Source organism: Boleophthalmus pectinirostris, unplaced genomic scaffold (genome assembly GCF_026225935.1).
Source record: "Boleophthalmus pectinirostris isolate CB_2022bp ecotype Guang Dong unplaced genomic scaffold, ASM2622593v1 HiC_scaffold_23, whole genome shotgun sequence".
Taxonomy (NCBI): domain Eukaryota; kingdom Metazoa; phylum Chordata; class Actinopteri; order Gobiiformes; family Gobiidae; genus Boleophthalmus; species Boleophthalmus pectinirostris.
The window spans coordinates 20,548,127-20,575,786 of NW_026571207.1; the positions used below are offsets into that span (position 1 = coordinate 20,548,127).

General features: G+C 38.2%; 5 protein-coding genes across 7 annotated transcripts; 2 read left to right on the plus strand and 3 right to left on the minus strand.

The window, feature by feature from the left end:
* Positions 1-138: 138 nt before the first annotated feature.
* tbc1d10c (TBC1 domain family, member 10C) lies at positions 139-5,041 on the plus strand. Of its 3 annotated transcripts, none has more exons than XM_055159173.1 (10): positions 139-301; positions 383-542; positions 931-1,036; positions 1,115-1,222; positions 1,298-1,404; positions 1,496-1,610; positions 1,701-1,766; positions 1,840-2,029; positions 2,215-2,372; positions 2,770-5,041. In XM_055159173.1, the coding sequence occupies exons 1-10, from the start codon at positions 226-228 to the stop codon at positions 4,813-4,815; spliced, it is 3,132 nt and encodes a 1,043-aa protein (XP_055015148.1). In that variant the 5' UTR covers positions 139-225; the 3' UTR covers positions 4,816-5,041. The 3 variants fall into 3 exon arrangements, with proteins under 3 accessions (XP_055015148.1, XP_055015146.1, XP_020784162.2); XM_020928503.2 differs by having other exon boundaries at positions 165-301; positions 405-542; XM_055159171.1 differs by having other exon boundaries at positions 142-542.
* rad9a (RAD9 checkpoint clamp component A) lies at positions 4,898-8,314 on the minus strand. Its single transcript, XM_020928538.2, has 12 exons — positions 8,009-8,314; positions 7,850-7,920; positions 7,667-7,740; positions 7,186-7,234; positions 6,979-7,093; positions 6,778-6,877; positions 6,475-6,581; positions 6,283-6,389; positions 6,144-6,208; positions 5,976-6,068; positions 5,617-5,848; positions 4,898-5,155 (listed from the first exon to the last, which is right to left on the minus strand). Exons 1-12 carry the CDS (start codon positions 8,040-8,042, stop codon positions 5,039-5,041), a joined length of 1,164 nt encoding a protein of 387 aa, XP_020784197.2. The 5' UTR covers positions 8,043-8,314; the 3' UTR covers positions 4,898-5,038.
* On the plus strand, positions 7,705-12,631 carry zgc:113229 (uncharacterized protein LOC550612 homolog). The gene is made up of 8 exons (XM_020928517.2): positions 7,705-7,943; positions 9,061-9,127; positions 9,288-9,974; positions 10,058-10,188; positions 10,416-10,830; positions 10,912-11,032; positions 11,111-11,259; positions 11,373-12,631. The coding sequence occupies exons 3-8, from the start codon at positions 9,288-9,290 to the stop codon at positions 11,673-11,675; spliced, it is 1,806 nt and encodes a 601-aa protein (XP_020784176.2). The 5' UTR covers positions 7,705-7,943; positions 9,061-9,127; the 3' UTR covers positions 11,676-12,631.
* A 19-nt stretch (positions 12,632-12,650) lies between these two features.
* p2rx3a (purinergic receptor P2X, ligand-gated ion channel, 3a) lies at positions 12,651-16,843 on the minus strand. The gene is made up of 12 exons (XM_020928044.2): positions 15,435-16,843; positions 14,989-15,124; positions 14,711-14,782; positions 14,561-14,627; positions 14,218-14,314; positions 14,075-14,152; positions 13,863-14,004; positions 13,652-13,788; positions 13,486-13,579; positions 13,338-13,403; positions 13,192-13,269; positions 12,651-13,122 (listed from the first exon to the last, which is right to left on the minus strand). Exons 1-12 carry the CDS (start codon positions 15,566-15,568, stop codon positions 12,994-12,996), a joined length of 1,230 nt encoding a protein of 409 aa, XP_020783703.1. The 5' UTR covers positions 15,569-16,843; the 3' UTR covers positions 12,651-12,993.
* Positions 16,844-16,987: 144 nt separating this feature from the next.
* Positions 16,988-26,391, minus strand: ssrp1a (structure specific recognition protein 1a). The gene is made up of 18 exons (XM_020928336.2): positions 26,267-26,391; positions 25,671-25,755; positions 25,299-25,484; positions 23,300-23,405; positions 22,985-23,178; positions 22,803-22,903; positions 22,275-22,404; positions 22,046-22,149; positions 21,767-21,895; positions 21,408-21,629; positions 21,210-21,282; positions 20,277-20,409; positions 20,059-20,104; positions 19,848-19,986; positions 19,597-19,764; positions 19,405-19,502; positions 19,164-19,332; positions 16,988-17,399 (listed from the first exon to the last, which is right to left on the minus strand). Exons 2-18 carry the CDS (start codon positions 25,722-25,724, stop codon positions 17,334-17,336), a joined length of 2,118 nt encoding a protein of 705 aa, XP_020783995.2. The 5' UTR covers positions 25,725-25,755; positions 26,267-26,391; the 3' UTR covers positions 16,988-17,333.
* Between the last annotated feature and the right edge of the window lie 1,269 nt (positions 26,392-27,660).

Sequence of the window (27,660 nt, forward strand, 5' to 3'; positions counted from 1 at the left end):
ACAGTAAAAACCAGGAACTCAAGGTATGCAACACCAGGGCCACAACTTTTGTTTTGGTGGTTATTATAATCACATCAAGTCAAGCAATGAACAGTGAAAAAGAAAGGCTGCTATACAGTCCATGATATGACCAGATATTAAACAATTTTACTGACAGGTGAAGGCTGAGCTTTGGATTCTTGTATTTTGTTACAGTCAAAGTTAGCTGATACTAGAGCAGTCGTCATGGTGCTGCTGAGAAAGAGGAAGTTTGTGTCACCGACAGGGAGGATACAGAGCTTTACACGAGGATATGGTAAAGGTAATTTTGCAGTTTCTTATATTTGCAGTGTTTGTCGTATGAACTACACACCGAATACCATCAAAATATGGTCACTTGTAGTTTTACTTTTGTTCTATTTTAGGAATAATATGTTAAATACATTAAGACTTGAACAGAAAAATCCCAGTGATGGGGACAGCTCGGATTCTGGGTCAGAGCTTGGACTTGAGCCAGAGACAGACCGCTTTGGGTTCCTTCTTACTGATGGCTCCACTGATAGGTGAGAAGCTGTTACTTATAAATATATTTATATATATATATATGTATATATATACTATTATAAAATGCATGTAACTCAGTCTGCCTTGTCTGCTTTGAAGTCTGAAACTTTACTTAATGTATTTGCCACATGCAACAGAATGTAAGGAGTTTATGTTACTTGCTTATGAAATGTAAATAAGTAACAGCAAACTTTAAATGACACATAAAAGTTCCCCCTATGTATTCCTACCTCAGTTGACAGGGCTACCTGACTCTATCATCGTGTGGTTTTCCTGTTTTCGCACAACAGTGCAAACTGCAAAATAGCCTCTTGCTCAGTAACAGTACTTCACTATTGTTACAGACAAAGAGTAACTTATTATACGTTTAAATATAACATGTTTAAGCGTCAGGACTGTGGGCCCATCTCCTGTTCTCGTGAGACAGAGAGAGGCCAAGTGGATCAACATCATCGATCAGTGGGACCGGTTGCTACTCAAGAAAACGAGTAAGGTATGTTTCTTAGTGGGCACAAGTACTTAAAATACGTGTTTGTGTATGTTGTACAGACATTTTGAATATCTGAATTAGATCAAAGTGCAGTGTCATAAGGGAATACCAGCTTCACTCCGAGCAAAGTGCTGGCCACTGCTGAGCGGCGCCTCTGACCAAATGAAAAAACATAAAGACTTATACACGGTATTGTTGGTTCAGGGAAATTACTTTTCTTATACAGAATAGTATACTATGTTGAAGTCCGTGTTTCTGTGACAGTTACTGGACTCACAGCCTGCTCTAACACAGTGGGAGGATGTGATTGAGAGAGACTTGGACCGTCAGTTCCCTTTCCACGAGATGTTTGTTGCCAAGGATGGACATGGGTGGGCATCTGTTTTAGTCTGCTTTGTGACATGTATTTTATTTAGTGTCTCAGTAAGAATTTAGAATTAATTGAATTTAGTCATATAACAGGCAGCGAAGTCTGTTTCAAGTCTTGAAGGCCTACACACAATTTAAGCCCGAGGAGGGATACTGCCAGGCCCAAGGACCAGTGGCTGCAGTCCTACTTATGAACATGCCTGCTGAGGTACAGAATGTTACTCACTGTTTGTTCAAAGGACAAATAACCTTCTAAAGTAACACATAAACACATTTAAACTTTATTCTTTTTTTTCAGGAAGCTTTTTGGTGTTTGGTGCAAATATGTGAACAATACCTGCCTGGATACTACAGCCCCTTACTTGTAAGTGAAATACTTGTCCTGAACATGTATTGCATTGCAATATAGAAATAACTGAATCTCATATGCTATGCAGGAGGGCGTGCTATTTGATGCTGCCATATTGATGTGGGTTTTAAAAAAGTCCTGTCCAGCTGCACACAAACATCTGCAATATCATGGTGTGGAGCCGCTCATGTTTGCCACAGACTGGCTCATGTGCTTGTTCACCCGACATTTACCGTTCAACACACTGCTTAGAGTGTGGGACCTCTTCTTCTGTTATGGTAATGGTTAAATCAAACTAACCTTAAACAGAGGCAAAAACAACTGAGTGAAACCTTGTTGTATACGCAGCTCATATTGTATGAGCACAATGGAAAAGACAGAAGATGCTGGATATAACATTCAATGTGATGCTATTGTGTATTATTTACAAGCCTATGCATTTCTCCTATTCTTGCTGTTTTAGGGGTACGGGTGTTGTTGCAGGTAGCTGTGGTATTGGTACAGCGGGTTCTGGGTCGTGAAGACCAGAGGAAACAGTGCTGTGGTCAGATGGAGACTCTACAGAAGCTCAGAGGCATCAGAGAGGAGGTCAAAGATGAGGAAGATGACTTCATTTTTGAAGTAAGTTGTTTTATGTTGCCTCCAAAAATCAATATATAAATTATTAAAGAAGACATATTAGGCCTTTTTTCTAGTACTTTGTAAAAGAAATGGAACCATTGACTTCCTGACCTCCAGTTTTAATAAGCCCCACCTTTTCATAGCTACATTTCACTGCAGCAAGTTTTATTTAAATGTATTTTCATTTATTTTAGCTTTGAAAAATTGCAATAACTTCGTGTATGGATGTGGATGGGGGAAAGGGGGTAGATGAAAACAGAAATGTTCTGAGCACTCAAGCCCAAAATGCAGGACAATACAGGGTTACTCAAACATGAATCTAGAACTCTGAGTAAACAAATTATAAGGGAACACCATTATTACATACAGTAAATTTGCATAATTTGTGTCCATTTAGGTCCTGTCGGTGTCACTCTCAGCCAAAGATCTGCAAAAACGGACAGAGAAAGAAATACAAAAATGGAGAAAAGAACGGCCCTCGTCCACCTTTGACCCCAGAGATCGTTGTCTGGGATACCACATGGCATGGCTGCGATCTCGACAAAGCACGGAAGAATGTGAAAGGAGGGATAGAGAAAAAGGAAACTTGTCTGTTCCTCTTTTTCGGTCAGCCTCCAGTCTCTCCTTGTCACCGTCAAAATGGCAAAAGGGGGTGAAGGCAAAAAGCGGTGTCAAGCTCATGAGACATCTTTCCATGGGGGCAAAAGAGGACTGCCGAAGTTTGGCTAATCTGAATGTTAAAAAGGTTCAGAGTCTACAAGACAATGGTTTTGATTTAATAGAAAAGAAAAAGCAGAGTGACCCAGGGCAAGAACACCAAATCCAACAAAATGAATTATTAGAAGAATCAGAAATTCAGCAAATACAAAATGTTCCTCAAATAACTATTAAAGACCAAACAGAGCAGATAAATGAAAAAGTAGTAATCAAATCTGCAGCAGACTCACCCGAGCAAGAGGAAAATGTAGATCCCAAACTTCCACAAATTGATGACATTACAAATCAACAAAAAGAGAAACAATCAACTACGAGCAAAGAGCCAAGTCAAAACCCAGATGCGACTAATACTGAAGAAGACGATTCAAACAAAGATAGTGTAGTTGAAACGTACTTAATTGTTAATACAATTACCACAAATACAGACGTACAACCCAGTGTACAAATAAATGAGACCATACAAACAGAGGTTGATAATGGACAAGAGAAAATTAGAGTCAGTGTAAATCACGTTAAGTCACTCAAACAGTTAGCTACAGAAGCTACTAGACGCTCTGAGAGTAAGAATGAGACAAAAGATTCTGGGGAGAAGGTTTCATTAGCAGGACAATTTTACTTAACTGAGTCATTACCGGGAACTGAAATCAAGTCCCACAACCAAGCAGAAGTAGAGATATATGAATTGGCAGCACAAGAGCCAATTACTGATGCAGCTTCGAGTGGCAATGACGCACCTAATATGGATGCAAAACACCTTCAAAAACAGATGGAAAAGACTCAAGGAGAGATATTCACACAAAGTTGCAGGAATGGCATTCAAGCCATTAGACAAGATATTTCTGCTAAATTAGAGGTTTCAGAAGCCCAAATACTTGTTGATTCTCAGAGTATCCCAATAACCTGTGATGGAATAGAAGAGGCTACTTACTTCAATATGTTGCCCCAAACGCAGCAGTGTTCATCATCTGAGCCATCAGGTGAAAATCTCAGCACAGATGCAGATACTTCCACGCAAAATTTTAAACATTGCACTCCTGAAAAGGAAAAGCAGAGTAATGTTTATAACCTAGATAAGGAACTTCAAACAAGGAAAGAAAGCAATGATATTCACCAATTAGAATGTGAATTTATGAACACCAACCAACAGTATAACTTCAGGTCATCTGGAGATTTCAGGGTCCGAAAATCATCCAGCTCTCGTGGGTCAAGGTTTGCACGTAGGCTGTCAGCAGATCTCTTCACCACTCCTCAATTAGTGGAGCAGAAGGTAATAAATAATATGGATCACATAGAAACCAATGAAACTATCCAAATGTCAAGAAATCCAGAGACAGAGGCTACAACACACAAGGAACATCCACCAAAACGTTTTGGTCTGTTTCGCAGACTGAGAGAAGAAAAAAAGAACAAAAAACAGAGCAAACCCAAACTACAAGTCCCCAAAATCCTGATTCAGGACTTTAGTGATGTTAGAGAAATAGGCCAAGTAACAGAAGTAGAAAGCAAGCTGACATCCAGGGAACGGAGGAGACAACGGAGAGAGCAGAAAAGAAAAGAGAAAGATGATGAAAAGGAAAAAAATAAAGAAGAGTTGGAAAAAGAGAGTAGAAGAGGTCAGGACAAGAGCACAAGTGTTCATGCCCAAAGCGAGAAAGATAAGCTTCAACTCAGAGATGCCGTTTCACAATCTAGGAACGAAACTTCATATGCAGATGTGTACTTTTAAATTCAAGTTAAGCTGAAAATTATTACAGTAAATACCTGATGGCATTGAAAGACTATGTGATACAAAAATAAACTAAACAAAATCTGAGTAAATACTGTTTTTTATTTACAGGGACAATCAAACTATGAAGAATAATTAACAGTATGGACTTCTGTTCATAATTTAACTATTTTAAACCCCCGCATTATTGTCCAAATAAAAGCTGTAATATAAGGGTCAAACGTTATTCCAACTGAGTTTCATCTTCACTGTCACTAGCCAACACTTCCTGAGTCGTCATGGGCTGAGTAGACATCTGAGAAGGTGGAGGCAGGACTGATCCAAAGAAAAGTGAACAAAACTGCAAAAGTAAAAAGTGTTAAAAATATATATATATTCAAAATCTAACCAGCTATTGAGAGATCAGTTTTAGGGTTAAGATCATGGTGAGAAGAAACATCAAAAATTGTATGTGTCTTTGGTTCACCATAACATGAAGCAACCGTCAGTACAAAAAAGCTCAAACCAATAAACAAGTTCATTCACATTGTCTAGTCTATCACCATTCCTCAAGTATGGGACCATTTTTTTCTAAATTAAACTTAAGATAAAACAGTACTTCACATTACGGTTGAGTTGAAACTTTTCGTGGAGTTTAGAAACAGAAATAACAAATTTGATATTTATAGTTCTTACATTAATTGACGTTTGACATTCCTGACATAACTTAATATATACCTTCTTATTAGAAATAACAAATTTTATATTTATAGTTCTTACATTAATTGACATTTCACATTCCTGACATAACTTAATATATACCTTCTTATTTGGCGGCCCATCTGTGTGGTCTATTTCATCTTCATCTTCACTGTGTAGCCGTGTCCTGTGATTCACTGCTCTGTATTTTGAAGATTCAGCTCTGTCTAACGGGGTTGAGGCCATTTCTGCTGGACCTGGTACAATGCTAATACTTGTGTCCATGGCGATGAGGTAGGAATCCATATCATCATTCATAAAGTCATCAGGAGGGGGCAAAGGTTGAGTGCACGACCTGACAAAAGTAAAATATTAGAGCACAAGATGAAACACGTTTAAGCAATAATATTTCCCAATAATTCATTTTCAGTATTGTAAGACGGGCCTCATTTCAGATTTTCCTTAGACTATCTTTATCCTACCTAGTGTTGCTTTTGTGATTATTTTCATCTGAAAGTGTTGCCAACACAAAGTTTCCATCTAGAACACTGTCTGTAACTGAAAGCACAACAGGACTGACAGACAGTGGTACAACTGTTTAATTAGAGTATTCTCAAACAACCAAGTGCAACCTGTTCAAAAGAGCTCACCTGCCTGGCTCATCAAAGTATATAGAAATGGGCAGACCAGTGGACTCAGCAAATAACAACAAACCCTGCATACATACAAATCTCAAATGAGTAACATAAAACTTTCCATGATCATATTGTGAATCTTTCATAGTCTTACTCGAAGCTCCTTTAGGCAAAATGTGATGCTGTTTTGAGTTTGTACATAAAAATGGTCAAACTCATCAGAAGACAGACATAGCTCTGTAAGCATAGCCTTAGATGGCTCTGAGAAGAAAAAGACAAGAAATAATTATCATCTCAAGCACAACTTCAGAATCACTGTTTTATGGAGAACGGGAGAAAAGTAAACCTGCATCTTCCTCCACGTGATTTTTGAACCACATGCGGTCTTCACTCACTGAGAGAGTCACTTCCTCAAGAGAGGGAGGAAAGTGAACAACTGTATCCACCAGCAATCTAATTGTTAGGTGAAACAATAATACAATTTATTTAAATCCAAAAGGTATAAGGTTAAGGTACACTTTATTGTACTGTATTGTGGCCAGTTGCCCCAAATGATACCAATGGTGTCATGCCAAATACAAATATGAGAATACTGATATAACAAATTGATGTCATGTACTCCCCTGTTTCTAGTAAGTCATGCACATACCTGGGCTGGGCTCTGAATTTATTGGCAGAGCTGTCTTTATCAAATACTGCTTGCAAACTTTCACTGTCCTGGAAAGACAGGTTATGTGTCTTCAGTAGGCCTGAAGAAATATCAACAAATACAAAAACACATAAGGATGATTTTGAGGGTTGTGGTTAAGATGAAACTATTCTTGATATGTGGTAAAGAAAACACTGATACCGTGTTTGCAGTGCAAAGTAAATGTGAGGCGACTCTTTTCCTCATCTAATTTCATGTGACATTTCTCCACAGTTTTCTCCAAAGTTGTCAAAGATCTGAATACTGATTGTACACTCTGAAAATGAACAAAAAGTGTCATTATGCAGTAGTAGTTGTAAGTAATATAAATAGTGTGATCTAGTTCTGAAAAATATTTTATTTAGACACCTTTATTGCCAACTTGCAGCGAAAGGAATGGCCACTGGCTGTAGTGTACCTAATACAAAAGTGAAAAGAAAACAGTTACTACATTATATTAAAGATGCACTATGTAACTTTTTGGTTCGGGGTCTGTAACCTGCTTGTTTCTATGGATATGTTATTGTTTGCCTTGGAATGTTCCACAGTATCACGTTAAACATTTCTACTTTACATTTATTTAATTACAGGTGGTTTTATAGCTCAAAAAGAAAAACAGGCATTTTGACTGTGAGCAGGAATGCCTCTCCACAGATATGACCTGTAACTTGGTCTGATTGGCCTCAATGAAGATAGAAAGGTTTAATACCATAATGTATGATACCATTTGACAAGACAATCCACTAGAAAAGTTACACAATGCACCTTTAAGCTAATTTGTGTATTTTCTCGTTTTGTCTTACAAACGCATGTTGTGCTTTGCATGCACACACACACAAAACTTTAGCACCTGCTGAAGAAGAGTGGTGCAAACAGGAAACAAGCATAGGCAGATCTAGACGAGTTCACAGACCGCAGGGCCAGCTAAGAGAGAGAAAAACCAAACATCAGTGCTGTTCATTGACAAACTAACAGGAAGCACATACAGTTACATGTTTGAAAGAGGAAGTGTTGGTGGATGACAGAAGCCTACCCCATCCTCCTGCGGCTCCACGTAAAGCTCATCTCCAATTCGGGACAAGGAGTGGACAGCTTTGGCCAACACTTCACCGTTCAAATAAGACAGGGTAAGTCAAAAACCGCGTCTGAGTAACGAACTGTATCAAATAAATATGGGCACAATCTCTCTTACCTTTAACGTTTCCTCCGGTGACTACGCAGTCCATGCTCTTGGAGGCAAGTTAGCTGTACACGATCATGTATTTAAAAATAAAACACTGGGGATTATTGTAATCTGCTCGCCTTTTATTTAAACCTGGTAACTTTTTGCATTGCTACATGTCCGGGTAAACTGTCTATATTTTTGGTGCCGTGTGTCTTGTTTACGCCGCCATAAAAGACTTCCGTATTTTTATCCAATAGAAATCGGGCTGAGAGAAGTGGGACTTGGACGCACGCGCCAAGAGCGCATGGGTGGATGGCCTTTGCTTGGGGGGGCTCGAGGGGCTTGGGAGCATGGATGGGGGAGAATGAGAATAAGGTGAAGAGAATAACATCAAGTCAGTTGCTAACTGAACTGAAACTGAAAGCAAGTTAAAAATATTTCAGTGAGAATATGTAAGTTGGTATTAAGTTGCTATCTTAACATTGGCTGCAGGCTATACATAAAGTCACTTGATGTTTCTTCTGTTTGCATTTAGAGACTCTTCTTGAGGTACAGTGACAGTGACAGTTGGACTATTTTTAGGCCTATATCAATATGAATTTAAACGGAAAGTACACTAGATGGGATAAAGTTTGGACAATCTTCCAATAACTCAAACTTAGGTTCAGACTTTGATTGATCACATCTGTCTCATGTTTGTCAAAATGTAAATTGTAATCGCTGGTTTGCAGACATGGAGGGTGTGTTTTGTGGAAGACGTGGAAGTGAGGTAGGGTTAGAGAGATGCACTAAAGAAGGAGAGTTAATGTCAACGCACAATTATCTCACCTCACTGGTCTTTCTTGTTGCTCTGCCTCGTTTCACGAGGAATACTGCTACACTAAAATCTCCTCCCATCTCTAGACACTTAAATGGCTGCTGTGTTAGAGGTGTGACTAGAGTTAGACAAAAACTAGTGACAGAAATAGGTTAAAAGACATTGAACAACCAAAATCAGGCGTTAGTCTGTGTTTTAGCAATGTTGGGATTTTGACAAGAAAATGAGAAACAAAGTGAGGTTACTGCTTTCTGTGGAACAGGTATTGAAGCCAAACCACTGGCATACCAGTCGTAGCTGAAGAAGATGGGCATGTCTTGCTAACTGAGGTGAGAAAGCTAAAGATAAAAATAATATGGTTATTTTAATACTCATAAGACCACAGTGTTAATGACTGCTATTTTTTGTGTTCATTCAATGCCTAATGTAAATTTTAATAATAATGTTTCTTTGTCATTTCTAATCTTACATAATAATTTTGGATTTTAGATGTCTCAAGCACATAATCCAAGAGACAACCAGGCCTTACTGCAGTCCATGTTGCAGAGGCTGAAGCTTCAAGCTGGGACCACAAATATTCAGTCTGGACAAAATACAACAGAGGGACAAAGCATACACAGTTTAACAAAAGTCAATAATAACCCTATTAATGGATTTGAAGTGACAGATGACAAAAAAACAGAGTTTACTGTGAATGGAAAACTGCTGGATCTTGACCGTTCCTCTGAAGACAGTGGAGCCTCTTGTCACTGTCAGGAGGGTGGACAGGGCTCCCAAACTGGGCAGTGCTTTTTACCAAAATCTGTTTATGCTGCTGTTACTCCAGTTTCCTCAAAAGGAAGTTTTAACTTTTCCAATTCTGAAACAAATGACATATCTCAGAGTCGAAGCACAGAACAAAAGAAGGACCAGGACAGTGGCTTTGTGCCTAAAGTGTATGGATGGTCCATACAGAACACAGAGACCCAAAATAATAAAGTGTCAATTGAGGGAGTATTTGGAGCGACCGGACAAAATACAAAGACTGCAACTAACCACCAAAATACCACAAACAGAAAACAACGATCATCTGAAAATAAAACTTATAAATGGACTCAGAAAATCAAGGAGAAGTGGAGAGAGAGACCAGGTAGTTTTGGGAAAAAAGATAGACTTGGTGACAAGCCTACACAAGAGGTAAAAGTTACACCTCCTCACCTGTGCATTGCTTGACCTAAAATATTCATTGTACTAATGTTTCATTGTTTTGTGTTACCCAGAATTCACCTCAACAGCAACTCATCCATTTTAATCTGCCTTCAATAGAAGAGTCCAGAGGCACCCCCACACTTGACGACAGAACGGATCATGTTCAAATTCAGACGTCAAATGGCAATGATGAAAGCATGAGGTAAAAGCATGTTTGGCATAACGTGTAACGCATTTGCTGTTTCAGGAAGATAATTTGATTGAGGCTTAAGTAAGGCTAAGATATGATAGGTATTCCTGGGGTGTTAACAACCATACCTTTGTATATTAATATGGGCGGTTATGGCATTTTTTCACTTAAACACACCTTTGTTGACATAATTTGTCCATTTCATTATAGCTGAAAGGCATATTTGTCCTATTTTTCAGATCTACATCTGAGTTTGATCTTGGCCTTGGCTCATTCAGTCTACTGGATGAAATTGTCAGTGGTCGAGAATGGGCCAAGTTCTTAAATCCAGGTATCTCTGTATCAGTTCAAGGTGCACCATCACAAGAGACTATGAATCAAAACTTAAACAATTATCATGTTGAAAAATCTGAAATTAAGTCGGTGTTGAATGAACGCAATGTTGGAACTAACACAAATATCTATGGGAAAAGAGAGGCATCAAACAGAGACATTGCCATGACGCAGGTGTCTCCTGACCCTCCATTACACATCAGCATGGATATAACAGAGAAGGCACAAATGCAGTCAGAGCCAATGGATCATTGGCAAAGCCAATCAGACATGCAAGTTACAGCCAGTGTTGAGCAGCCACAGCAACAACATGCTACGGAGGTGAGTTATACACAGCCTCAAATCAAAATATATGCAAGGCTTCAAAGCTTGTGTTCAAACTGATTTCTCATCTATTGTTAGTCGATGAGTGCAGTGGATAATTCTTTGCTGAGAAGCAGCAGGAAGAGACAGCACCAGTCATATGAAAGCATGCAAACAAAGTTCCAAAGAATTGTAATTAATGGGAATGACCCTGCAGATGGTAATAGAATTACTACATTATGACAATTACTACAAATACAGCTACTGCTAACAATTTTTCGAATACATTCTTCTGTAGATGAATCTGTATTTTTACCAAATAACCATGTGATGGACAGCATAGATGGGAGACCCACATCTTTTTTTCCATCCACGACCAAACCTTGTGTACCCATTCCTCGAGGTGTTCTCAAATCAACACTTTCCATGGAAACTGTAATCAAAAGGGTAATAACAACATAAGCATGATAGATGAGAAACTAAAATTACATTGCAGTTCTATATTTGTAATACTTTATTTTTACTTTGTTTTTTCTGTTATTCTTTCTGTTATTCTTCAGCGACGCGTGGATGTGACCCGGCACGTGCGCTTCTCAGAGGAGATCATTTCTATTGAGCCTCCGGAGTTGACACCAGATATGTTTGAGTCAGAGGAGGAAGAAGAGGAACAGGAGGGACAGGAGGAAGACGAGGAAGACGAGGAAGAGGACTCTCTCATAGAGGAGGGCAGTGAGGAGCACTCAGAGCCAGTACTCTTAGCACCAGTCAGACCCAAGGAGGTGGCACCATCCCGACGACCTACGCTACCCGCCTGGATACGGGCATTCAAAAGAAACAATCTAAGAAAAAAGCACAGAAAGTGACAGTTCTGCATGAACGCCCCTTTGTAAGTATGTAAAGCTTTAGAATAAAGCCCATTATGATGTGAATAGTCCAGGTGTTTTTGTTATTACAGGTGCATTATGTAACTTATGGTTATTGCTTTACCTTCACTGTTTCACACTATGGCATTAAACATTGTTAGAATTAACTTGATGTTTTTAGCAATAAAACACCTGTTAGGTGTTTCAGTGTAAGGTAGATCAGTTTAATGTCATACTGTGAAACATTCCAGGCTCATCAGTAACATGGTCATGGAGACAGAAGGTGGTAGAACCTCTGCCAGGAAAGGTACAAAGTGCACCTTTAAAGCATTACTTCATCTTATAGACCTGTTTCATAAACATCTATGCAAAATTATATCAGTGAAGGGGAATGTTTGTATTTGTTCTTTAAAATATTGTTCATTATGTATAATTTAACCCATTTTTACAGTTACAATTATTCTAAAGTATTACCATATAATGTAGTCACCTCCACACAAATCACTCTGTTCAGTGAAAGAAATGGAATAAAAGCTATTTAATGGATGCAAGGAAACTCTTTTTTTAAGGATAGATATAATGCATTGTGTTCATTTCTTTGATTGAATTTAGTGTCTTTTGTAGAGCTTTCATCTGTTGTAGTCTTTACCACTTTACCACTGAAGTTATTAGTGCCTTGAACAAAAGTGGGCAAAAAGTATTAAGGGTATAGAATCTGTAGAATTTAATGGATATGTGTAAAACATTAAATATATAACCACTGCTATAAGGCATATTATTAGCTTATCTATTTTCATGTATAGGCAGTACATCAAGGCGACATGAGAAACATTCAGTTAGTTAAATGCAACATTTAATTTATTTCCACTTTGTAAATGATTAATGTTTGTGTCTCAAGCCTACGTTTTGATATGGCTGTACAATATATTATAAAATAAATATTTTGAGTATTTTCAGCACAGTTTTCACTGAGTTTAATTCATATACATATAATAGAATACAATATGTCATTAAATAAAATAGTATTGGTACAGATGGGTGTGAGCACACGTTCTAGTTCTACAATCTCTGTCAGTCTTATGTACAGAAAAAATAAATTTTTATCACTATGAAAGTTCATTTACATAAAGTCTTGCTAATGAATCTCTTGTACGAATGTGTCATGCTACAAGTAAATAGGTAAACTACTATACAGTACAATGTAGGCATGCACCAGAGGCTTTAAAGGTACTGAATAACTTCCATATATATATATATACACTTGTACTCCACACTTGTACTTGGATGATAAGAGATTTGATGAGTGATGCTGAAGCAGTCACACAGGTTGGTCTGAAATTGAAAGCGACGGCATACCAGAGTCTAATGAGCTCTTGATCCCTGGTTTGAGTGACAGTTGGCTGCCTGGGCTAGGTGTCAAAGACGCTTCAATCTGAGCCTGTGAAACCTAAGACATATAAAGGGTTAGATAAATATGCTTAAATCCTCTTATTTATAACAGGGAATGGTTGCTTACCTCTTCAAATTTTTTGGCTTTGTATTGGTCAGCTCCTTTTAGAAAGTTGAGCAAAATAATATCACATAAAACTGTACCCTACAAACACAGAAGCCTGTCAGAATTAAATTATGATAAAAAAGTATGTAATTTGTTGTAAACTATACCAGTCCAATAGATGTCAAAGCAGCAACCACATTTATAAGCGTTGGAACCATGTCAAACTTTCCTGCCTACAAACACAAAAATCCCTTAAAATACAGTATATAAAATGCATCTAAAACAAAAGTCAAAGGTGTGATCTGTCAAACTCACATTCCCAGTGACTATGACATCAAAGCGGATGGCAAACACTTTATAGAGGGTCCGATACTCTGTGCCATTGTCTGATTTATAATATCGGGCATATCTGTATGTAAATAAAGAAATACTCTATTCAGCTTGCTGAGGCTAAGAACATATGCACACTTTATAATATTACCTGAAATTGTATCCTTTAGATATGGCATTCTTCTCAAAGGGTTTGTCGAGTCTTGTGAAAGAATAGAGTGGGACACAGTAGTCAAGATCAAGGTCCAGATTACACTTCCACTCAATGTTTATTCCTATTTCTCCTCCCTAATTGAAACAGAAGAAGTTATAGCTTGTCCTGTACTCCAGTAGGTATAAAATGTGTATGTTTATGGCAGGACCTTTTCGATTATTTTCTCCACGGTTTGTCCTGTATAATTTAAAATGTCTCCCACCCTGAAAATAGGACAAAATGGGCTTTCCTCTGGATGATAAGTACATTTTTTTATCTCATCAGATGTCATGGTTGATGGAAAGTTACCTCTGAAAAACATAAAATTTGTGTTAAAACCACCAGCTCTGCCAGCAAACAGCTTCTTGGAGTGACTGATACCTGGTGACATCAAAAAGTGGGAAATTGATACTGTTCTTGATGAAGATGGTGAAGTTTCTGATATCAGGCATGGGTTTCCTAGAGACAAATGGCTAAAATAAACGTAATCTCTGATGTCACTGTTATCTGAGGTGTAAACTCACGATATGAGAGCCTCATTTTCAGTTGGACACCATCCTTCAATCTCACAGAAACCCGGGCTTTCATTGTCCTCTATGAGACATTTGCCTGTGATGGCACCTGAGTATTAAACAGAAAGTATTATTAAACTAAAACTATTTGAGGGTGAGTGATATTAACGAAATTAATCTTTTATTTTTTTGTTTTTTATATGTTTCTTAAATGTTTCTTAGAGACAATATTCTGAAAACAATATGCATATAGTCAGTTTCTCTATAGATCTCCCACTTCTAGGATCAAAATAATATTTCAGAATCGCATAAAATTTTACCCTATTTTATGTGGTTTAAAAAGTATTTTAATTACCGCTGGCCAGAACAGACCCATAATGCTTCTTACAGTCTTCATCCATTTTACAAGTGAATGGCCATGACTGAAAAACAAACATAGCATTATGTCCAATGTTGATTTTTTTTTCTTGACAGTTTTGTAGAAGCAATAAAAACATTTTCTCACATCTGGGCATCTCCCTTGAAACTGATTCTCTGTCACATAAAGTCTGGTCATTATACAGAACACATTTGTGCCCTGAAAAGCAAAGAAAAAAGGTAGTAATGTATAGACTCATGAACATATGAACACTAAACTGTAGAGCAGCATAAATAAATGATGTAACCACAACATTATTCAGAAACACATGGCTCAGAAGCTTTTTACATAGACCACAAAACACCATTGATCATTTCATTGCATTTGGGTTGCTGAGGTGAAAGGTTGTGTGTGTTTGAGATCACCTCTGGAGGAAAGACATAGTCTGCAACATCCATAATTCGATCATAATGTCGTCCAAATCCTTTGACTTTGGTCATAACTGATGACTCTATGCCTGTGTCTGTCGTCTGGTAAGCTTTCTCATACATGAAGACATAACTACAAAACAAAGGTATGCAAAAAGCGATGGTAAAAATATTAATTATATTAATGAATAATAATATAGAAATATTTATTTCAACCAGCTATGGCCATTTGTATTGATTTTTTGGTTTAGTTTAGAATAAATATTGTCACAATGAGCAATTTCCTCAAAAATCATTGCACAAAATTCAATTGTGAACAAAATTGTGAACTTTCATGTACTCACAATAAATATTTAGGTGAATAGTTTATTAATAGTGTAATAGTAAAAATAGTGTATTACATTTATAATGCCATGCATGCAAAAGAGAAATGCATTACGTACCCAATAAAATAGGCAATAATAAGGACTTGGACAATCCGATTGATAATCCCCACTGACCAGCTCTTGACCACTACAGACTTGGTGGTCTCGTAGGTGAAGAAGTCTGTGACAAAACCCCATACAAAACAGCCCATAGTTGAGTGAAAGAGCAAAGTTGCCTTGTCCAGGAGATGTCCAACTCTTTGAGGACAGCCAGTTTAGCTGACAGTCACCCGCTCAGTCTTCATGTCATAGCTTTAAAAAGCACCCTGGACCTCCCCTTTTCACAACATAAAGGAAACTGGGAGAGCTCTCCTGACCACAAATCCCAAGACAACACGTGCCATCTTCTAACACTGAAATGTGGTAATTTCAAACCAGTCAAACACAAAAGCTATCTTTAATTTATATTAATGATAAAATGTATACTTTCCAAATTGATATTTAAAAACATACCCTATCAAAATCTATCAATGAATAATATTCATTCAACTACTTTGTTTAAATAAACAAAAGAGTACACAATGAAAAACACTTTCACATCCATTTGCCCACTTTCAGATGATAAAAGTAATCTTACCATGACATTAAAGCACTTTAGAGAAACTTGACTTTTTTCTCCTGTAACTTCAGTCTTTTGGAGTACAAATGCCACACATTACAAGGCAATTCACTTAAGCAGCTGAAATGAGTACAAATGTGGCTCTATCTATGGTGGATCTATTATGTGTAACATCACTTATGGTAACCCAATAAAAGATACATCAAGTTATCTGTACAGCATCATGCTCTTTTCACAAAGTGCCATAGTTTGAACTGTATTAACACATTTCTACACACATCACTGTAAGTCACTTATGACCGTACATATATATATTTTTTTTAAATGGCTGGTTCAAAAAACAAAACAAAAAGGTGTCTTACTTTGTGGCACTGTGGTGCCATCAGAGACTAAGGTCAAGACAGACATTGCATATAAAATAATGTTGCTATAAAAAAAAATCTATTTGCATTAAAACTTTTTTTAGGTTAAAAATGTAACTTCTGGTCTAATTTTGAAAAAAAAAAAAAAAACAAAAAAAAAAAAAAACACCATTAGTCAGGGTCATTATGAGGACATCTAAAGTGCAGTGCAGAAGGTGAAGGACCTTATCAGAAACAAACTGTTAAAGAGCCATTCACATCCGGTGTGTGTGGCTCTTAAAAACCAAGCTCTCCCATCTGGGAACTCTCCCTTATGTGGCAGCTTTTACAAACCACTCTATTCTAAAGCCTCTGCTTTTGTTTAAAACCACTAACCCTATAACCAATGTGGCCATCCACCATACAGAGAACACCACTTTCAAACGACTGCATTCTGGTACAAGCCTGGGTAAATGTAGCCCCCACAAGACCTATGGGTCAAACCTTTGGCTGCCCCCCCCAATAGGAAAACAGGAAATCATGAACAAAGACATTTGCCTGGCAATCAGCCAGGACGTCCTCATTAAACTTGTTTCACAATATTCAGTGTCATCTGGATGATTCCTCCAGTTTCACACTTATACCATAACATGTCCACTTTCATCTGTAAACGTTATTTAAAAAACAATTTATTTATGTTGGACAGACAACAAGACAAAATACAGTACTATATCACTGTCTAAATAAAAAAACACAGCTCTGCACATTTCATACTCTGTTCTACCAATGCTACAAAACTACATCAATCATCAGGTACAATAAAATTGGTTACCCCATAGATAACAGCCTTTAGTACTGGTGGTAAAGATACATCATCCACTCAAACTTAAATGTTTAATATGTTACAATGTAAATGCACCTGAACAAACTGTTCCGCTGATGTAATTTCAGTCCACCCATTCAGATAAACCTGTGTACAAATGCTTGGTCCTTGGTTTGTGTGTGTTGTGTATATATTTAGTCCGACTCTTCCTCAGAGGTTGGGGGTGTGGATGCAGCTTCCTCCTCTTCATCCTCAGATTCCTGAAAAAAAAAAAAAAAAGTCTAAATCAAAGAATTAACACAAATGTCAATGTGCAGAATCTTAAGGTTAAATATCGTTGATTAACATTTGACACAATGTAAGCTCAAGATAAACCACTTGTATGAGCCCTCCAAGTGTACAGCACACAGTATGGATTGGACATTAAAATCAGAAAGATGGAGTAACTATCTTAACAGTAATCTTGGCACTTTTTAGTAAAAATATATAAAATAAAATAATCTCTGAAATTCCATCTTGTGTTTTCATTTTTAAAAGACCTGTTAGATTTTTTTTATGTACATTTGATAATTATGATTTAGCAGCGGTGGGGCGTCGAGGCCTTCAAGGCCTTCTCTGCTGGCCTAAAAAATATCTGAATCACAGACTGATGTTAATTATGTTATTATTAAATAATTCCAAATGATCCATCTACTTCCTTTCAGAGCTTTTCCGATGGTTGTGCTGCTTCCACACATGCATTTCCATATTAAAACATTTGACCAATCACATTTCAGCCATCAGTTTTTGCTAGGCAGAGTCAAAGTAAAATAAGTGTCCCTGAGGCCTTCACAATCTGTTCTGCAGACCCTCGAACACAAGATAAATGTCGATGAAACTGTTGCTTCAACCAATCAGATTTTGAGTTGGTATCGCCAGGGTCTTCTAGCAGGCGTACGACGTCACTGGATTCAGACCCGCCGATTGGAGAGTCAGAGAGCGGACCAGCCAAAGCAGCACAATGCATCTGTAGCGGAACCAGGACTAAACCAGGACTAATCTTGGACTTCAGAAAGAACGAGAGAGAGAGAGAGAGACAGACAGACTGTCTGCAAAGCACAATCGGGGGACAGCTGCACGGAGCACCGTGCGGAGCCGAGTGGGCGCACCTTCGCGCCAGTCCCGACAAACAGTATTGGTTTAATTCTGGTTTAGCACCCCAGCGCTCCTCACTTCTTCTCCTTGCACCACGCACCCCCTCTCCTCACTTCTACGTGCACGGAATCTCCACAGCTCTTTATACTGTGTTTCTGTATAATAAGATGCTTTTATAACCATAAAATTGTTGAGGAGTGGATTGTTTCAGACGGAGCACTACTGAAGGCCTAGGTGTGAAATGCACGCTCCACCACTGTGATTTAGTAATCAAACTGAAGTGATCATTGCAGTTCCTCTCCAGCCCCAGCCTGTTGCTAATAACACTTTCATGCATATGTCAGGCAGTTCGGATGTGAGATTTCTGAGGCCATCCTAGTTTGTGTTCAGCAGTTCTATAACAAACCTGGATAAGATGAAACATGTAGACAGTAGGTGAAACTGTTAGCTCATTAGCCATATAATATGCAACATTTACTGTTTTTGTGCTTTTAACCACGTTACTGCCTCATCAAAAGTGTACTTGAACCTATGTTTTGCTTCAACAGATTTGGCCCTAATTTACACACATCACATTTTAAGAAAGACCTTTAGTATTTATTGTCCAGACAAACTGATCATGCAAGTGCTTAAATTAGTTTAGTATGTTCATGGCATGTTCAGGCCTTTTCGCTTGCCTCTTCACGATTCAATGGCGCTGGTCTAACGCCATCTGGTGGTGCCTATCATAATTACATCTCACCGTTTCTGTTTTCCATTGTTTTTTAAGTAACCTATGTGCACCTTATTCTATGTAATATTAAATATTGTATATAAATGTATGGTGTCAAAAGTAGTTGACCACACAGTGTGCCTTGGGTGTGGTTCATTAATAGTTGCTGCTGCTTTACCTTCTTCCTCTTGGATTTGCTTTTGTGGTCAGACTCCGATGAACTCTCTTCACTGGTCTCAATGAACTCTTTGCTCTTGAAACTGTCGTTGCCTGATCTCTCTCGTTCTTTGTCTCCACCACCTGACTTTCTTTTTCGCTCCTCTTTTTTCCCAGCTTTCTTCTTCTCCCTGAAAATACACCAATATTACAAACAAGGTGTGTCATTGGCTACATAAATACCTGATCATTGAGTGGCTTACTTCTTTGGCATGGAACTTTCTCCTCCACCACTTTCTTTGTACTCTTTCTTTGCTTTGTCATACTGTCTCTTTGCTTCTCCAGCTTTGGTCTCCCACTCCTTCATAAAAAAAAATAAAAAATTAATAAATAAATAAAAATATATAGTCACTGAAGTTCAATAAGAAGCAGAATAAACATGTAAATGTCCTCACCTCCTTCTCCTCTTTTCCCAGCTGTCTCCACATCTCTCCAGCCTTCTTGGAGATCTCAGTTATAGAGATGCCTGGGTTCTCAGACTTGATGCGCTCTCGGCTGGAGTTGAGCCACAGCATGTAGGCACTCATTGGTCTCTTTGGACCGCCAGTATCTTTCTGCTTCTTCTGCTCAAATAAATAATTTTAGTTAATATAGTTGGTATATTTTGGCCAATAACTATACAAATGTGTGAGTGCATGTTTCTCACCTCTTTGCGTGGTTTCCTCTCTTTCTTCTCCTTCACTACCTTCTTTTCTTTCTTCTTTTCCTTCTTCTTCTTGGCACTCTCGTCCTCACTTCCACTGCCCTCTTCACTGCTCTCACTGGCTGAAGCCTTGCTGTCGTATCTGTTCAAAATATGTTTATTCAACTTAACATTTATCACACAGATCAGAAAAATGTACACTAAATTCACTTACTCTTCTGCAATGTCATCATCCTCCTCTCCAGGGTTGAATGACTCATCTAAAAGCAGTACATTTTATCATTATGAAGAGCTGCAAAGTATAATGCTGTATTCCTGATAAATGCTGGTGCTTCTACTTGAATCAAATTAGATGTTGTCTTAATACACTAATACTAGTGTTAGATTACATCACACATTTTAAAGGCACCCCAAACTGGGAGATCCACTCACCACTTTCTTCATCTGAATCATCGCTGTCGTTGCCCTCCTCTCTTATCTTGCCTTCGGCCTTCATCCTCTCCAGGTAGGCATCATGTTGGTCTTCATCAGAGTCGCTGTACTCATCAATTTTGCCTTTCATGCCCTGAAAACAAGTTCAGTGTTAAGAAACACAATAGAGTCCCGAAAGAGAAATGCCCCTACCAAAGGCCCAGTGCAGTTTCCCAAGTTTTATAATAAAGCACAGAGCAATTCACAAGATCAGTATATCCCCCAAAAGCAAAAAATTACTGATGTGCCCATGCAACTTTCAAATACAATAGATTATAGATCTTTCTGCAATAGAAAGTAACAATATAAAATATGTAGTTAAGCTTAATAGTGATTAGTGTCCTGATTATTTGACCTGAAGGGATGAATACCTACACACAGTAACTAAAATACCTTTTTCAGATTTATATCTAAAACCATATGGCAGCAGATAGGCTTGCCACTACGGATTTAATCCTTAAAAAATTGTGCATTATTGCCAGTTCAGATTGTGTTTGGCAGTGGACATGACGACAAACGTGGTAAGTGTTAAAGCACACCAGAAGCCCCGAGGCCACACATTAGTCAGCAGAAGTAGCCATGGTTAGTTATAATTCAAAGAAGACAAATCAGGTCCTGCACCAATGTTATATGTGACAACCAAAACCAGGATCACTCCTTAATTCAAGCTGGAGGCCATGCAATGCAAAAAAAAAAAAAAATCACTTCACACCAATTACAAGAAAATAAAATATCCTGAGTGATGCCTGTGAGCATACCCACCTTCTTCTACATGAATACAAGGACAAACACATAAGAAGAGGGCGACAAATGTAAATATCTCAAATGGAGGATGTTTAATGAAAGTGGCTTACCATTATGGTTTAGAATGGAATCAATTGAATTAGAAATTACCTCTTTGAATCCTCTGTTCTTGATGTTAAGCTTCTTAGCATTGACAAAGTCGAACAACTTGCCATACTCCTCTCTATAATAAACACGTTGAAATGTTAAGGTTTCATACAGCATGTCATGTAACACAAATTGTGCAGAGAACAAGGAAAGTGAGAGGCAAACTAAACAAATGAAACGTTGAGTTCACACTGCTCTAACCTCTCAATGCTGCTGAAGGTGTACTGGTTTCCCTGTTTGGTCTCAATCTCAAAATCAAAGGAGCGTGTCGTGGTGGTGCCTCGGGCAAAGTTGACACATGAAATTTCCTCAAAACGCAGGTGAACAGGAGGCTTGTGCACATAGATGAACCCACGCTCTAATGGATACAGCAGCCCAGAGGAAGCTTTGTACGAGCAGGTGATGCACTGAGCACCAGAGTGGCTGGAAAAAGAAACTTGTCAGTATTAACCAAAGATAACACAGGATTATGTCAGGCTTTATGCCACGCTATGCAATGCCTCTACTCACAATAATCCTAATTATTTGAAATTTAACATCCTTATTTTAAAAGTGCATACCCCTGGAAATTTCCTGGCACTGTGATTTTCCTGTTGACCAGCGCCTTCATCACTCGACTCACCATTTCATAAAGTGAACCGGACATGTTCTTACTGAGTTTACCTTCAAATTTACGCTCAACATCTTCCCTGTAACACAAAGAATAAAATTGCAAAACAATTTCCAAAACCTCTATAATGTCTAATTACATAAGTACTACAGCATCCCCTCGTGGATGAGTACACTACACAATATGTACCAATGAAACTGGTGTGCACTTTATTTTCTGAAATACTTACTCGCTCATGTTAAGTGTCAGGTTGATGTCCTCCTCTTTTGAAAATAGCAAAATAAGAAAATGATACCGGGTCTGACCCTGTTTAATTGGGGGATCCAAGCTAATCTGAACAGAACATAACAGAAAAACAACATTACAGTTACATAATAAAGTTTTAAAACACTGCAAATATATATATACATATATATATATATATATATATATATATGTATGTGAAAATTCCGGCTTACCACAAAAAACATCTGCCTCTGGTCTTTGTGAGGCAGCAGAAAAAGTCTGAGGACAGTCGTGTAAGGAATCTTGTAATCAAAGGTCTTTCCGTGCAGGTGAAGAAATGTTGGATAGATGCGAATATCATATCTGAGAAAGGAAAGATAGTTTAGTACTTACATATACAGAATAAAGTGATATTTATGCAAGTCTGAGATTTGGTTAAAGTTTTTTGAGTCTATTCCTTTTGATTGATACTTGAACCTAAACCAAAAACATTGACCAGTTTTAGTGTAGAGAAGGTTTCAGCAGTGGTCATCTGGACACTGTTTTTGCAATCAGGCTCCCATCCAGAAACCATTTTCAATTGATGTACCACTGAAACCTTCTTCTTACACTGGACCACTCCTGGACTACATGGATGGATTACAGGTCTCAAATCAAGTTTTAGCACATATTATTTGATTATCAAGGGGAGAATCTTAAAAAAAAATTAGGGGTGGGTGATATTGGAGTAAATGTGTATCTCAATATTTTTTTTTTTTTACCTTCCTCTGGGTGTAAGACATTGTAGCTCTTTGAAGATACACACAGCATCCCCGGTGGCTTGGATCACATCAGCCTTAGACAACACATTCTGGGCAAAAGCCTAAGACAAACACCCAACTCATTACATTATCAATCACCAAAACAGCAGATGCAGTATTTTCAAAACCAAACTGAGCTTTACCTCCACAGGGTCTTGCCGCTCATCTGATTGACTTGGGGGGACATAGAATCGCACCTCCATCAATGACACCTCTGTCTCGTCAGTTTGGTGAAACTCAAGAGTCACTTCATTTTTCCCAGTGGCACATTGGGATACATTGGACAGTGGGATCTCAAATGCTGGGTTATCGTTAATGTCAAAAGATAACAGTGGTCCTAAAAAATAATAATATACCATTTATAATACAGCTTCACCCATACTCTTACAGTAGCTCTACTGCTCTGAAACCAAATTCAATATATGTCAATAAAAGTCTATATATATATATATATATACCTGAAAACTTTGCTGTTCCCCAGTTCCATCCCTTAACACACATATCCTTCTCTGTGAGCTCCACTTTGTAGTTAGCCTTGAAAAACTCCGAGATCTTTTCAAAGTCCTGAGAAGCATGGGTAATGGAGAAATTATAAAAAAATAACAGGCCATTACTAAGCAAATAAAAAAGCTGGCATGTTGTGAGCAACTCCATAACCTTAAAAAGGGTAAAGAGAATGTTAATTAATCAAGACACAATTATGACCCCGCCTGCTCCTGAGGCCTCCTGGGAAGTCCGGAGGTGCATGCAATCCATCCGCTGCTGTCTGTTCTCCACCACTGACAATCAGCATGTTTATTTATCCTGCAGGGCCGCTTACAACTGTGCACAAGAGCCTAGCGACAAACACATGGTCAGCCACACACACACACACACTGCTACGAGTGCACGCACATGTGGAAGTGATTGTGTTGTTCAAGTTAGACGAGAACAGGGCGCTGTGGGAAGCAGAGTTTATGCACCTGGATATCTGCCTGTCCATGAGGTTATTAAACCCAATTAAAGCTCAGAAAGGCCCATGCCTACAGTAAAGCTTTGGGTTTTGTTACCTTGGATCCACACCGCGTTTATAGGGCCAATCATATGAGAGCAGATGTGTTAATGTATAAAAATCTGACTCCGTCAAAGTGTGAATGTGTCCCTGTTCATTCATCAGGCCTGCTGTGCTCTGTTTATCCCTGCTCATTACAATTTTGGCAGAATTGTTGTAACGTAGCTCAGTTAATCATAATAAACAAAGACCCCCCACTGAGCCCCGCAAGACATGCCTGTCTTTCATCACTGTCTCCTACTAGCCTCTAACATTTTATAGAGCTGATTATGCTACTTAATAGGGCTAACCGTAACCTGATACATAAGCAATATTATACTAAGCAAGAAAAATTTTAAATGCAGCATAATAGATTGGGAAATACAGACACTGTTAGAGTGTTGAACGTAAGTGCATGAGCCAGGTTAGGACTTTCATTCATAAGTGTAAATGTAAACTAACTACTAAAGCAATTAGAATCAAATATTTGCCATCAATTGGTCTTATACAGCTGTAGTAGTCTTTTCTCAACATGTATAAATGATTGCAATGTGTCAGCAGACATGATGTCCAGTTAATAATCATATTCAAGGACACATGGACAAAGCATGAATCAGATTGTCTGCTGTGCTTGGCTCTCCAGCAGCTCAGCCTTCTGCCAGGTCCCCATTACAGACACTGTCTGTGAGATAATAAACAATGACATCAGAGCCTTTTCTCTGAGACTGAGGATCCATCTTTTAAAAATGCTGATTAACCCCAGGAGACAAAGACTACAAGTCAATGCCCACTGCTACAAGTTTGAAATCCCACATTTAACTTGAGCCCAAATACAAAGAGAAAGGTTGGAAAAAAAGGAAGATAAAAAACATTTTCCTCATCCATCTTCAATGCCAAATTGTTTCAGTGAATTGATATAAACACTGACTCGCATGAGTCGATGATTACACTGTTTATGTAACGCACATGCTAGCACCAGTTTCCCTCATTAATCCCATTAGGAGCTTCAGGGAGAAGACCTCATTCACATACTTTATTGGAAACATACACATAGGGGTGGCCTATTTGTAAGATGGTAGCGTTTTTCTGTTAAAATGTCAGACAGAGGATGGAAACTGTAATCAGCAGTCGCCTGCCTGTGTAGCCTCTCCCAGCCATAAACAAAGAGCAGAACAAGTCAACAGTGTGTCTGAGATGTTCCACTGCTTCCATGCTTTTTCCTTTAAGTAAGAAGGCAATTATTTCCCAGAAATAGGATGAAACATACAAGAATCCACTAACTTTTAAAAACAGTAAAAAACTAAATCATAATCAACCATAACTAGTAAAAGGGACACTACATGTCTACATTACTCAACTGAGGTTTGAAGTGAAAAGTAATGTTCAGACAAATGGTCTCGCTCAGCTTTTGTGTGTCATAAACTCACTGTATCCTTGAAGCCATCATATTTGTAAATGTGTCCAGAGCTGGTGCCAAGCTTGATACCGTGACCCAAACACACTCGTCTCCATTGGGCCTGGTTTAGGTCTGAAGCTGCGATGCTGTCCACCTTACCGGTCTTACTACTTTTATAAACAACATTCTGTTTGCTGAATCGAAGACGACCATCATTCTGTTGAGATAAACATTTTATTAATAGAATGCTTATTGCCTTCTCACATACCAATTTAATACAATCAATAAAAAATATATATAATTTCATATGACATTTTTAAATATCAGGCCTTCTTATTTGTGACATTTTACAAGTTTTATCCTAAATTTTTCTTAAAAATACCTCACTTTAAAATATACTGACCCAGGAGCCTTTCACTTCCTGGAAAATCTCATTAAACTCCAGTGTGTCTCCCATCCTTTTCAGCAGACTGACAGATAAGAAGTTGCTGCAGACAAATAGGAAAAGAATTTCAACAAAAAAATATAGTAATGCAATGTGCATGCAACCAAGGTTTTTTTCTATTTTTAAATCAACAAACAGACATTATGATTAACTAATGGTGTGTGTCGTTATGTCGTGGCAAGAAAAGGTTTGTCCATCAGAAGCCATGATGAGAAATGGCACCAATTTTAAAAAATTTGATTAGATTTACAATGGGTAGCAGCATTAACGCATAAAGACAAATTGCTGGGCTGATTTGACTAGATAAATAGAGGCTTTTAGTGAACACATTATACTAAAAAGCAATGAATATTATAATCCACTCTCACTGCAGCAGCACGCCGAGCTCAGTGCAGCAAGGCCGGTGACAATGAAAGAAACCAGTGCGCGTTTAAAGGACAAGTTAGGCTGACTACAAACACATGTGGTCATTAGCAATGCCTACGTGTTTCCAGTAGACTCTAATCAAGGGCCTAATAAGCAGAAAAACACAATATAAAAACTTGTAATCTTACTGTTGATGTGATGCTTGCGATTCCCGCGTGTAGCATATGGGGCTAGCGTTACGTCACCGGAAACAAACGGTGAGTGTAATAACTTCCGGTGTCGAACTTTTGTAAATGGTAAAAATTGATCTAAAAACACATACATGACGCTGTTTCATTGCAGCGACACGACACAGCATTTTGATAATTAAGTAGAAAAAAACAATGCTTATAATAGTGTGAGTGACTTTGATACAGTAACTCGCAATCACCACTAGATGTCGCACAAAACATCCCTACTGTTCATTGCTCTGGACCATAGATCGTACATTCTGGACTGTGCCTGTGCAAGATCTTAAGTCAATGTGCCTGAGTGGACTGTGTTGAACGCAGTAGAGAAACTATCCTACTAAGATCATCACCTTACACGCATGCTGTCCTAAAAATAAATAAACAAAGGATATAACGTTATGGAGCTTACAAGTTTGATCCAAATTTTCAGATTTTCAGATAAAAATGTCTGTCCTATCCTCTCCACCGCCATAGTTAAGAAACACCTTCCAAAAAGGGCAGAAGAAGGAAAAAGAAATAATTTCACTGTATACTAAAAAATATCCTTTACATTTTTTCCCATAAATCCTAAATCTTCTAAACCTAAATCTTAATCAGGCCATTTTCCACTGAGAAGTAGCCAGACTTAAGCTTTAGAAGTGTAATTTTGTGATAATTGCTGTATGTGATTTCCGCCTCTCACCCTTTCATAATTTGCAGCCTAGTGATCAATTGTGCAAAGTGATCTACAAAATAAAACCAGGTAAAGAGATTAGCAATCCGGCACAGGCGCATTAAGGCTTCTGAATTTATTATGCGCTCGTTTTTGAACAACATCTAATGTGAGGTGCGCATGTTGAAGACAGGGAGTGTAATATAAGTTATGATGCTAAAATAGGCCTATATGTTGTGAAGTGAAGCATTCGGTGCGCGCAACCCTGCACTATACTCATATACAGTAGCGACATTTGAAACATTATGCGCACTTTCAAAAGCCTTAAGGTTATAGGCATTTTTACAGAATGGAATAGCTATAGCCTATGTGATTATTTTTGATAATCTGTGTTATCACTGTGCGCAGAAATAAAATGACAAAATAGGTCCATTTAGGCTAGGCCTACAGGCTCAATCCATCAATAGTCAGTTTTAAGCGCCTATACTAGGTTATAGTATCGCTACCCTGGGTCAAAAAATATAATAGAAAAATCTAAGCCTAATGAGATGCATAAACGTCAAGAACATGTGTTCATATTGTATAATTTTCAGGTCTGGAGGCCTTCTTTGACCTGAACCCAGCATGACATCATTAAAGCGGACCAGAGCACAGATCAACAGCCGCTGTCAGATTGGCTTCGGGACGATGACGATTATCC